Source organism: Lycium barbarum, chromosome 3 (assembly GCF_019175385.1).
Source record: "Lycium barbarum isolate Lr01 chromosome 3, ASM1917538v2, whole genome shotgun sequence".
Classification (NCBI taxonomy): Eukaryota; Viridiplantae; Streptophyta; class Magnoliopsida; order Solanales; family Solanaceae; genus Lycium; species Lycium barbarum.
In genome coordinates this window covers 147,173,871-147,188,045 of record NC_083339.1, presented here as the reverse complement: position 1 = coordinate 147,188,045, position 14,175 = coordinate 147,173,871, and the positions used below count along the sequence as shown (strand labels likewise).

At 32.9% G+C, this 14,175-nt stretch overlaps 1 protein-coding gene across 1 annotated transcript; it reads right to left on the bottom strand.

The window, feature by feature from the left end:
- Positions 1 to 4,090: 4,090 nt before the first annotated feature.
- Positions 4,091 to 5,368, bottom strand: LOC132633472 (NDR1/HIN1-like protein 13). Its single transcript, XM_060349911.1, has one exon. It carries the CDS (start codon positions 5,113 to 5,115, stop codon positions 4,330 to 4,332), a length of 786 nt encoding a protein of 261 aa, XP_060205894.1. The 5' UTR covers positions 5,116 to 5,368; the 3' UTR covers positions 4,091 to 4,329.
- Between the last annotated feature and the right edge of the window lie 8,807 nt (positions 5,369 to 14,175).

Here is a 14,175-nt window from a genome sequence, read left to right as displayed (position 1 = left end):
AAAATTGTAAAAAAAAATTGTGGGCCCCATATTAAACAACATTTCTACTATATTAGAAGCACCGATTGGTGCTTCTTTCGTCGTCCGTCTGTGGACCCCCCCCCCCAACATAAAAAAAAAATTGGGCCCCATATTAAACAGGCCCTAAAAAAAAATTGTAAAAAAAATAAAAAATTATGGGCCCCATATTCAACAACATCCAGTATTAAAAAAAATTGTAAAAAAAAATTGTGGGCCCCATATTAAACAACATCCAGTATAAAAAAAAAAGTGCAGACTTTGTATTCTTAGCAAACACTAATATAATAAAGTTTTAGATACGGAACACAAATTATAATGTTATATCAATCATGTTTTGAACATAGTATATATATAAAAAAAAAAAAAAAATTGGGCCTCATATTAAACAGGCCCATAAAAAAAAAAGTGGAACCCACCATCTCCAAATTCACGGTAAAAAAAGTGGACCCCATATTAACAAAATCAAACAATATCAAAAAAAAAATTGAACACCATATTAAAAAAAAATAATGTCAAAAAAGACTTTGTATTCGTAGTAAACACTAATATAATAAAGTTTTATATACGGAGTACGAACTACAATGTTATATTAATCGTGTTTTGAACATAGTATATATATATATATGTGTGTGTGTGTGTGTGTGTGTGTGTGCATAAAAATAATGCAAATTAATAATGTCAAAAAAAAAGTGCACCCCATATTAAAAAATCAAACAATATTCATGTAATTTCCAAAGTATCTCATTAAGTCAATAATGATAGATTTATTATCGCGTGCGTATCAATCCATTAGTGGGAGCAAATGAAATTATTGTACAGTAACATACTTAAAATACTTATATATTAAAATAAGATAGAATTTAATTACTTTTTCATTTTTTCCTTACTCTAATAAATGTGAGAATAATTGTAGGCCCCATATTAAACACCATGCGTATTTATAGCAAACACTAATATAATAAAGTTTTAAATATGGAGCACAAACTACAATGTTATATTAATCGTGTTTTGAACATAGTATCCCATATTGACAAAATCAAGCAATATATATATAAAAAAAAAAGTGAATCCCATATTAAAAAAATAAACAATGTCAAAAAAAAAAAGTGCAGACTTTGTATTCTTAGCAAACACTAATATAATAAAGTTTTAGATACGGAGCACAAATTACAATGTTATATCAATCGTGTTTTGAATATAGTATATATATATATATATATATATATATATATATATATATATACATAAAAATAATGCAAACTAATAATGTCCAAAAGGGTGGGCCCCATACTAAACGACACCAAGCAATATAAAAAATAAAAATAAAAAAAGAAGAAACTATATAAAGCATGGGTTTAGACCCATGCTTCATCGTCCGTTGTCCCTTTAAAAAAAAAAGGAAGAAAAAAAAGTGGAACTGACCACATCCAAACTCACAGGAAAAAAAAAAGTGGACCCCATATTAACAAAATCAAACAATATTAAAAAAAAAATGTGAATCCCATATTAATAAAACAAACAATGTTAAAAAATAAATGCTTAGAAAATCAAACAATTAAATCAATAATGATGGACTCTTTAGAATAAGGAAAAAATCAATTTCTACTTTGTTTCGTTTTAAACATGTAAAATTAATTTAATAATTTGAATTAGAATTATCTAAATCAAAATTTGATAAAAAATAATAAGTATTTTACACCGTTAAATTAATCGAATTAAAATTGAAAGTATCAACTGATACTTAAATATTGCTATTGTTTTATCTCAAAGAGAGGAAAATAGTTTCTTTTTAAACAAGTCTTCTCTTTTAAAGAGTATTAATAAATTTTCGTAGCAAACACGAATAAAATAAAGTTCTAGATACGGAGCACAAACTACAATGTTATATTAATCGTATTTTGAACATAATATATATATATATTATCATTATCTAAACACAACTACATATACATAGATATACTATAATCCGAAGTGTTGGGCCCGTGCGCAGCACGGGCTAGTTGTTTAATATATATGAGTGGGGCCTACAATTTAATATAAAAAAACGGATGACGAAAGTCCCATAAAATGGCTCTTCTAAAGAGTATTTAAAAAAAAAAGGGATGACGAAAGTGCCATAAACTGGCTCTTCTAAAGAGTACAAAAGTAAATGTAAATGTAAATTAATTTTACAAAATAAATTAATGAATGAGCTGTAGTGGACTGGACTAGAATTAGGGAAATGCTTGTCTGGCACCGGCGCCAATCATTGAACTTAGATAGAAAGGAGCACACGGACTCTCATAACTGTATGTACATATTCTGGAAGGATTTAAGTAAAATAGGTCGGAAATAAATCAGTCTCTTAAATTTGCAAGCAAACTTTATTTACGGACTCAAATTACGTCATGTTTCAATTGAGCGTCTGAATACATGACAAAATGTATTTTTACTTGAGCCGGAAGTATCTAGTAAGAATACTTATGTGTTCAAATGCCTAATCGAAGCCTGCCGTAATTCGAATATTTATATAAAATTTACCGTTTAATATAAGGGGTTGCGGATATAATATTTTTGACACATTAATAGTGACTTATTATAATAAATACTTACTTCATTTCTCTAGTTATTAGATCATATATGTTAGAAAAAGTTATATGATATTAAAAAGATAATATGATAGCTAAAAATATTACAACACGAAATAGAACATAGTAGGAGGCAGCGGTCACACTAATATGAGCCGGAGGATGGAGCATTGGTTGAGTTACAATGATTGAAGAAGCATAGCCAAGTATTGACTAAACATGTGGGCATGTTACTATTTGTTGGACTAGTAGTAGTATAATATGGCATTGTCCACATGCTCAATCACTATTCACCAATTACTCAATTGTAATTTGCTTATTCCATTTTGTATTTTTATGATATAGTCGCCCTTTACACAAACTTACACTTGCCTTTGATGTCTATTTGCTCATTAATTCATTCATCAATACCATGAAAGAGATGTCTTCCCAAGTGTCATGCTGTGATTTTCTTTGCTAGAACTAAAATTCTGCCACATCAAATGTGTTATATTGCAACTACACGTCTCAGCCTTAGAATGACTCTATCCTATGACAATTGACATCCCCAACTGTTAGGAGTTCAAATTACATGTTTTGAGGGACTTGTCTAGAGGTCTAACACCAAGCACCTAAAAGCGAAATTTAACAATAAATATATATTTTAGGCCAAAAAAGTCATTGGTCAAATCACAAGAGGATTCCAAGGAACGAATTAATTCAAAAAAATGAGGTTTTCTTTCTCAAGTTTAATTCAGGAGCATATAATTTTTATTCTAACGAGAGCCGGTTTCACTATTACTTCCATCGGCTGCGTCCATACAACATCGATTCTTGTCCAAAAGTTGTGTACTTTTTATCAGTTTATCATGCCCCTCATTTTCTGCAAACCAGACAGCCCCTCAAACAATAAACAAATGTATCTGAAAGAAAGACAACTAATCATCTTCTTTTAGAGAAACGCAAACGACAAATCTTGGAAAATAAGGGTTTGGCCCTACCAGTCCAAGTTCAAGTACACACATGTTTCACCGACGACACCTTTCTTCACCCTATTCACTACATTAAACATTAAACTAATCTTCATTATTGAACGAAGCACTCCATGACCCCTCAACCCCTCCGGCGGACGGACGTAAAATTTAAAATTTATGAGTTTTTCGAATAATATGTACTACGTAATAGCAATTGAGTTTATTGTATAATATTTATAAATATTTAATAGATTTCTTAACTTGAATTTCTGTGAACCCACATATTGTACTATGATCTGCCCTTGTTTACAGATTTTGACTATCAATTAACACAGCTGTTTTCTGGTGTGCAGGCACTTGCCCTACCCACTCCTATCATGTGTTAAGTAAGTCAATGCACACTCTGTTTAATTAACACATTAATTTAATCACTGACAGCTTTCATCACCGGCAAATTTTCATTAATGAGTACTAGTACTCTATGGTTAATGAACACTGCTCAAAGTATCACTTTCTGGTAATGAAAATTTTAGTAAAATTCAAATTACGAAGAATCATTGAAATGCATATGATCAAATAACCACAAACAAATACTCTGTATAAGAATGAATATATGCAACTCCAAATCCTAACTGAACAAATTCGATTTTGCATATATTATGTATATATAACAATCAAACTGAACTATATCCTAAAAAACATCCATTTACCAAAAAAAAAAAAAAAAGATTTAAACAATCAAAACAAAAGGTGGAAAGGAAAATCACACCCTAAAATTAAAATAGCCCTCAAAAAGTCCATTTCCAGATCTTGATCCGAATATCCACGTGGCATTTAACATCTTTAGTAGTAGCTTTAGTCGGTGATTTTCCAGTAGGAACAGAAATCTTAATCCCATCACATTTAACTCTAATCCCAACTTTCTTAGTTTTCAAACTTCCAACTTTAACCTTAACTTTAGTATCAAGCTTAATCTCCAATGGTAAAGTATTCTTATTCTTCAATTTAGATCTCAAACTCGAAATCTCAGAATCTTCTAGCTTTTTCCCTGAACTTGACACGTCAGCTTTCAAAGTCTTGTCACTTTTTGTATCATGTGTAAAAGCTGGTAATGATCCATCACCAATATCCACGTCATCAGAACTGAAATTAATATTAATCGGATCGTAGAAGAAAGAGATTTTTTTGTTAGGGTTATGAGCTGTAACAGTGAGATTGAATTTAGATACGAATTTTGTGGAAGTAAGGTTGAATTGAGTGACTTGAAGTGATTGAACATTAAACGACGGTGTTTTTGGACGATAAAGTACCCAGAAAATTGCACCAGCAATTGCTGCAAGAAGTATAATTATGACTATGAAAAAAGTAGTTAAGAGACAACAGCAACAACAGCAGCTCCGGCGATGTTTCCGGCGAGGCGGCGGCATAGGACGATAAGTAGGTCGAGTTGCGTTGTAAAGTTGAGCTTTGTTCGCCGGAAAAGCTGGATTAGCACCGCCGTTGACGGCGGCCGTGGGAGCGGCGGTGCCGTTGGTGGCGGCGGGTTTAGCAGCTGGGTATACTCTATCTGCCATGTATTAAGTATCCGTATAAAACTATATCGGATCTTTTCTGAAACAGAATTTTAGAATCAGATCTAAACGAACACAGAACGGATAGGAAATAGGGATTAGGGTTTTTGTTTTTTCTCTTGTGTTTATATAGAAGGGAAGGGTGTTAGTTATATATGGTGAACAGAGTTGAATTTTTTTGTGAAGGTAAAATGGGAACTAAAGCAATGGAGATTTTTGAAGAGACAAGAAGACAAGTACCTTATAACTAATGGATTGCTGAAATTATTATAGGTGTTACTCACCAACCAATCATACACCACACGCTTTCATTAGCGAGTGTTTAATCACTATTAATTGGGCTTAATTTGGTGATTAATGATTATCGCCTTTATTTGTGTACGCGGAACAGTTACTTTGAAGATTCCTGTTAGGGGAAAAAATATGGAAAGTATTTTATGAATGGAAATTTAAAGATTCGCTGAGGTTAGAGTTGTAACTATTGGTCGTAATTTGACTACAGCTAGCAGGTTAAGAGCTTAAATCTCGCCAATATTCCATCTTTACTCTTTTATTTAAGAGAAGGAAAAAATTAAATTATCAAAGTCGTGAAAGTTTCTGACAATTTGATTATTATAAAAACTTGCCTTAGTTCAAAATGATTTCTCAATGGAAATTTAACTAATTCTATGATATTAAAATTGCAGGCTTGCAGATACTGATTACAGTTTCACGTTACAACTAACTCTTGCTAATGCTTTTTCTTGTATTTTTGAATGTCTTGACTAATATTAGGTCAAATAAACTTTAGTAGTAATATTTTTACTGTCTATTGATGTCTGATAATAAACTTATAATTGATGTCTGACAATTGGATTATTATAAGAAAACTTGCCTTACTTCAAAATAAGTTATGAATGGAAATTTAATAATTGCAGCTATTTAATACAATTAGGCGTTAAACTAAGTGGTCAAATCTTCCTAATATTTCATCTCTGAATGAATGACTCTATGAAATTGGATTCCTTCCACATATTATGGTAATTTTTAAGAATTTTCACTTTTTACTTTTAAATTCCTCTGACCGTCATAACCCATTTTCCTTTTTATTAGTGCATTTTCTGAAAAAAAGGAGGAGGAAAATTAAGAATTTTTCAAAGTCTTACATACAAGCCTCTGACAATTTGATTATTATAAGGACTCTTACCTTCATTTTCTTTTATATTTGTTAACGAATCATAAGGAAGGAGAGAGGCAAAGCTAATTGTAACAATAAAAGCAAACTTGTTCTTATTCGTTTTACTTTATTTTCATGTTATTACTACGCGGAATAAAATGGAAAAAAAGAAGATACGTTTTGTGAAGTGTAAGGAGAATTAAAAGCAAGACTGTTATAAAGGAATACATATGCTCTCTCCGTTTCAAATTATTTGTCGTATTTCTCTCTTACACGTTCCTTAACAAATTATTAATTGAGAGGGGTTTTGACTATTATATCCATATTTATCTCTTAAGATATAATTTCTCTTCATTTAATACTTACTTTATTTGTGTGACATTTCTCCATAATTAAGTTGTTTGTAGTTTTCAAGAACAATTATTACTAAGGCAAAATGGGAAAGGAACCGTGACTTTTGTCTTGAACTTCTAAAATGACAAATAATTTGAAACAACTACATTTAAAAAACACGACAGATAATTTGAAACGGAAAGAGTAATTTTCGGAATGTTGGCAATAAAATAAAAATAGGGAAAACTACATATATATATACATGTTAAGGAGAAATATTTACGAAACGTAACGATAGTTTTCCTTATTTACAAAACATAATGATATATTACGAAACATGACGGATTTTCATATATTTTTTTCCAGATTTTTTTTTTTTTTTTTAAAATAATTTTTTTTGGCTCAAAGGCTTAAAAAATTACCTCAATTTTTTTTGTGTATGAAATGTGTATATGTGAGCGAAAATTTTAATATAATTTTCATACACAAAATTGTGAGCGAAAACTTTAAGCCTTGAATATTGTATAAAAGTTGTTACAATGTTGTTGTAGTTGTATTAATTTTCTAGAAACCTAATATGAACTTTATATACGAAAAATATGAATGAAATTCTAAGTTTTGAACGAGATATACACATTTCATACCATTCTCATGCATAAAATTTTGAGCGTAGTGTTTAAGCATTGATCGAGATATACACATTTCATACGTTTTTCATACATAAAATTTGAGCGAACGTTTTAAGCCTTGAGCAAGATATATATACACATTTCATAGCGATTATTTTAAGTCTTGAATGTTGTATCAAAGTTGTATACAATGTTGGTGTAGTTGTATTAATTTTACATAAATCTAACATGAACTTTATATACAAAAATATGAGCGAAATTTTAAGATTTGAGCGAGATATAAATTTCATACTGTTTTCATACACATAATTTTGAGCGGATTTTTTAAGCCTTGAACGAGATATACACATTTAATACATTTTTTATACCATTTTCATACACTAAATTTTGAGTGAACTTTTTAAGCCTTGAGCGAGATATACACATTTCATACAACTTTCATACATAAATTTTTGAGCGAAAAAAATATTTAAAAAAAATTTAATTTTTTTTAAAATATTTTTTTTTAAAATAAAAAAATAATTGTTTTTTAAAAAAATATTTTTTAAAAATATATATATTTTTTAAAAAACATGTTTTGTATAGGGTTTGTAATGTTATGTTTTATAAATATAAAACTATCGTCACGTTTTATAAATATTTCTCCTTAAGATGTATATATACGTAGTTGGCCCATAAAAATAAGAGGAGGAAGGTGAATTAATAGTGGAGGCGCGTGGTAAACGAGTGGGGCTAAGATATGTGTTATTGCACCTAAAAATAGATGTGTCCACCTCAACAACAACGTGGCCCAAGCATTTTGATTTTTGAGGGCCACATGGAGTATTTGGAATATGTTTATGCTTTGATGAGCTTCTCCACCATTGCGGTTGCGTGGAATAGTTGAATGTTAAAAGGCAGGTTTGATAGTGAGATCTGTCGGTCCCTATTCACCTGCTTCTATTCCTGCTATGGTTGTTGCACATATTGTGGGCTGCTTTCAACTCTAAAATCATCATTAACCTAAGCTCTTTACTTCCTCCGTTTGGCCCAATTAGGCTGGTCGGACTTGGATGAAAACTTAGGGAAAAGGACACTACCTAGTCGTTCGGTCCAAACTATTTTCAGGCGCTACCCCAGCAGCCCATTCTCTACAAAGGATCAACAAGTCGCTACTAAAGATTCATTACAAAAAGATCGGATTTTTTTGTGGCTACTTTAAGATCAAAAAGTCGCCACTAAAGGTTTACTACAAAAAAAAAAAAAAAGATCAGACTTTTTGTGCTACTAAAGTGGCCACAAAAGATCAAAAAGTCGTCACTAAAGGTCGACAAAAAAAATTCATATTGAGCCTTCAAAAAATATCCAAAACATGTATAATATGTGTATAATTAGTAATTATACGTTGACTGAGCCTTCAAGAAATATCCAAAACATGTATAATATGCGTATAATTAGTAAGTACACGTTTATTATACATTTATTAAACAGAAATTATACAACAATGATACATTTTTACACACTTATTGTAGGGATACATATTCTATACAATACATATGATAGATATTTTTATACAACAATGATACAATCTCTATATATATGCTGAAATTAGTTGAGAAAAGGCTAAAACTGTCTTTTAAGCTTCTTGGGTCATCCGGTTGTCAATAGTTTGGGCCAGATGGACATTTGTGTCCTTTTCCCAAAAACTTATCCGCGCTCTATTATCGATTTTTTCTTGTCTAATCATAATGGTATTTAGATAAGATATGGCATTAGGGTTTAAGCATTAGGGTTTAACTCAACCCTAAGAGTTAGTTGAACAACGGAGGATTGCCCAAGACCATATAAAAAGGTCACCCGTCCCTTTTTCATTCGATGTGTCTTCGACACTCCACCTCACGCTCAGGACTAGCCATCTGAAGTGTGAGCAATTTAATATGGTGGTTTGCTTATATGGACTTGCGCAATCATCCCCTCAAGAGCTAGCTTTTGAGGTTGAGTCTGGCCCATTCCTTACAATTCACAATTTGCTAATTGGACAATTCCATTTCGTCCAAGTAGGTTTGTTAATATATATATATATATATATTATTATTATTAATCATCTGAGCCGAGGGTCTATTAGAGACAATCTCTCTACCCACAAAAGTAAGAGTAAAGTTTGTATGCATCTTACTCTTCCCAGACCGCACGTTGGGGTTACACTGGGTATATTGTTGTTGCTACTAATCATCAACAGCATTTCTAAGCATTTCTTTCCATTAAATGTTCTAGTTCCAAGAACCTTTTGCATGATGTAGGAAGAACTCTTCTCTATATTCCCAAATTAGAGGTCGATTCAAAGCAGCGAACAAAAGCAAATGTTAGAAAAGGATCACCAGAACCAAGCAAACATGAATACCTTCACAGTTTCTGGAGGTATATGCATAGCTTGAGAAGAGCCAAAATTTCGGCAACATTTTGAGTTGAAATATGTTCTTAATAGAGCACAACAGAAAATTTAAATCCACATGTAAAATTCACAAATAGTCATTTTTCCGCCTATATATTTTTGAAAATTCAAGAACACTGACAAATTGTTAAAGACAAGATCAAGGTATAATCAGTGAACGTCAGTGCTACAAATAGGGTCATTTGCTCTTTTGGCCTATTTTTGTGTTGGTCTTTGATTTTTGTCCCTCAAAACAAATAATTTTTTCGTGCGGCATAAGTTTCTATTTTCGCTTCATAATATTTTATAAGCTATGCCGGATCCCTTAAAGAACTTATGGCCCGCTAGGCATAAATTCGATTTTAAAGCACAAAAATTAAAGATCAGCCCATTTTAAGGACAAACCAGACAATTTCTCTAAATCAACACCAATATTCGAGGCCCATACATGAAGAGTTCTAGTACTTGGCCCAAACATCTAGTGCTTTTCCCAGGATTCGAGGCCCTATTCCAAGTTTGATTTGTGGCGGGCAATTTGCAGGATTGGCCTTCGCTGGGGTACTCTTTAATTTTTGTCCCTCAAATTGGTAGTCTTTAACTTTTGCTCGCTAAAAATTCCTTGATTTAGGGTTCGAACTCCTGCTCAATTTTTTAAAAAAAAAATCACAAGTTTTTTTTTTTTATATATATATTTTTTTGTCACCTAGTGACTATTTTATTAATAATAAAAAGGAACTAAACAAACTCAGAAGTGTATGCAAATAAGAGAGAGAAACGCAAATAAGAAAGAGAAAAGCAAAAGAAAGCTAGCTAAATCTACTATTTGACCAGTCCACAGGTGCAATTTGTTTCTTGTTCATCACTTATGCTATTGTTGATTGCGCATTTTTCCTTTTTCCAGATAGCTTCAAAAATCGCTTCTATCCCTCTGCTTTTTGCTTTGTATTTTCGGTATTGACCATCTGTCTTCTTCATTTGAGCTGATTGTGAATTGTTGATTTTTATTCCAAAAGTACCCTTTGTGAGATACTTGCAATTTGCTGATTTTGTGTTTCTGGGTTTCCTGAATATGCAATGTTGAGATTGTTGTGCTGGTGTATCTTGGCTGGTATTTCTTGTTTGGCCCTTTCTTTACTCCTTGAAAATGTGTTGTGAGGTTTTCCATCATTTTCTGTCCAATAGATATTCATTTGAGGAATTTGATCCTGTTTCCTGTTCTCCACCCTTTATCCTTCCTCTTGATACTTTGTATTCTCCGGTCTGTACATTATCTCTTGCAATATCTGATCCTTAGGTAAGGAATACTGCTCTTATCACTGTTAATCAGTTTCCTTCCCCAAGTTTCCATTTCCATGAATTTATTAGCAATATACTCTCCTCTATCCAGAGCCAAGTTAGCAAGAAAATCTGCAAGTTTGTTACCCTCTCTGAAGACATGAGTGATCACAATTGTTCTTCTTCCCATGATTCTCCATATTTCCTCCATTATACTAATGATTTTCCAAGGACAATTCCATTTCTTCTCTGTTATATTCTTCATCAACAGAGAGTCGGTCTCCACAACCATTTGAGGAATATCCATCCTATCCATATACTTAAGAGCTTGTAAAATAGCTTCAGCTTGAGTATTGGAATAAATGCCATCCTTCATCTCTTGTGCTTGAGCATAGATCAGGTTTCCCTCTGAATTTCTTATACAATAACTCCATGAACTTTTGCCTGGATTTCCTCTAGATGCCCCATCAGTGTTGCACTTTATCCACCCTGTGTCTGGAGGTTTCCATTGAATTTGATTCATCTTTATATGTGGGGAATATGCATGCAAGGCCTTAATCAGATCAAACCAACTATAAGGAGAATACCTAAAGTTTTTCCTTCTAGTTTTCATGAACAAGGTTAAAGTATGCATAATCTGGTATTTCAACTTATAAAAAGACACTTTTCCTCCATGTAGTATTTTGTTCATCCTCTTCCATAATTCCCACACTATAATTGCTGGTACAATTTGGTATATTTTCCTGATATGTTGATTCACTCTTGCCTCCCACCATGTGGATATCACCTGAGATAATTGCATACCTGTTATATTGAAACCAGCAGGACCAGAAAAGTATTTCCAGATTGCTTGAGCCAAATTAGAATGTAAGAATACATGTGCTATAGTCTCCTCATAGGCTATCTCACAACAACTGCATCTGGACGCAAATTGGAAACCCACTTTTTCAAAGTATCATCAAGTGGCACCTTGGATTTCCAGAGCTTCCATATAAAGAAACTTATCTTTATAGGTAACCCCTTGATCCACATGTAATCATATATTTTATTAGGATATCTTTTTTGTCTCACCACCTGATATGCAGAACTTACAGAGAAAGTACCTCTTGTGTCCCTTTTCCAGTATGCTTTATCTACTTGCTCCTCTCCAGTAGGTGGCTTAATATACTGTAAAATGTGATTAGCAAACTCATTAGGTATCAATTCCCTTATCTTCTCCTCCTTCCATCTTCCTCCCTCATGTACTTCTTTAACTAATACTACAGCAAAATCACAAGGGTAATTAGGAGGCATATTATGAACTAAGGCTCCTTTTCCAGTCCAATTATCTAACCAGAAATAGGAGTTTCCTTGTTTCAATTGCCACCAAATATCCTGATCAATAGTATCCCTACACTGTAGCATTTTGTTTCCACACATATGTTCCTCCTTTCCATGGTGCTAAGACTGCATTATTCTTCTTCAAGTATTTGTTACTCATGTAAGTTCTCCACAGAGATTGCTTTGTTCTAAAGTTTCACCAAAGCTTGGCAAACAAAGCTTTAGACATATCCTGTAAGCACCTAAATCCCATTCCACCCTCTTCCTTAGGATGGCACAATTCTGTCCAAGAAACCTAGTGTTTGCTTGAACTTCCCACATAATTACTCCAGAAGAACTTAGCAAATAGCCTATGTATTTGAGCAAAGACCCCAGAAGGAGGGTCACAGGCTGATAGTAAGTGGATAGGCATACTCTGAAGAACGTGATTAATAAGAGTAGTTCTTCCCCCAATTGACAATAGTTTCCCGGTCCAAGAATTTAACCTATTTTGGATCTTCTGAGTTATCTCCTTAAAATGGTCAATTCTCCTCCTCTCATGATAAATAGGTACTCCAAGATAAATAAAAGGGAACTCTTTTCTGGGAATACTGGTACAATCAACAACACTGTTGGACAATGTTTGTGAGACTGACTGATGCAAATACACAGCACTCTTTTCTTTGTTAATTTTTTAGCCACTAATCCTCTCATACTCTGCCAAGGTGTCCATGACAAGCTTCAAGGTTTGGGGTTGTGTAGAAGTGAAAATAATAGTATCATCTGCATATGCTAAATGATTAATATATGGACTCCATTTTGGCATTCCATATCCTACATACCCTTCCTTCTTATGAAGACTATTTAAAGCTCTTGTCATACATTCTGCTGCTAAGATGAATAAAGTAGGAGATAGAGGATCTCCTTGCTTCACTCCTCTTGAGGATTTAAAGAAACCCTGGGCCTGTCCATTGATCAAAATTGAGTACCAATTATTTGATAGAATCCTATATACCATGTCTATCAACATTTCTCCAAACCCCATTTTCCTAAGCACTTTTGCTAGAAAAAGCCAGGACACTCTATCATATGCCTTTGCCATATCCAGTTTAATAATTGTATTGGCTGGTTTACCCCTTATTCTTATCTCATGAACTATTTCTTGTACGAGAATGATATTTTCCACAATGCTTCTACCTTTCACAAATCCTGTCTGCTGAGGTGAAATTAGTTGTGGAAGTAATTTCACCAATCTCTCATGAATAATTCTGGAGAACACTTTATTGATAAAATTGCTAAGGCTAATTGGTCTTAGATCAGAACATGTGACCACCTCCTTTTTCTTAGGCAGTAACACCAGGTTAGTGCTAGTAACATACCTTGGAAGCTCATGCCCACAGAAGAATGAATGCACCATACAAATGGTATCCTTAACAATGATATTCCATGCTGCCTGAAAGAATTTTCCGGTATACCCATCTGGACCCCCTGCACTGTTAGCTTTTAAACCAAATACTGCATTTTTAATCTCTTTCTCCCCAGGAAACTCATGAATTTCTCTGTTTTGGTCTTCTGTTATTATTTTTGGAATATGGTTCAGAAGTGCAAAATCAGTAGCTTCAGTTTCAGCTGTGAACTGATTCTGAAATAAATTAATAGCTTCCCTGGAAATATCCTCTTCTCTATCCAACCACACTCCATTCTGGTTTTGAATTCTAGTAATTTGCAATTTCTTCCTCTTTCCCTGCACATGTGCATGGAAAAATTTTGTGTTTCTGTCTCCATCCATAAACCATTGCATACCAGATTTTTGTTTCCAGAATTGCTCCTCTATAGCATAGAATCTAATGAGATCTGCTTGTCCTTTCTGCAACCTTTCCCTATTGGCACTGGTAGGACTCTCTTCAAACTCTTGTTCATAAACTTTAACCACTTCTTCCAAACTAGCTATCTGCCTGAAA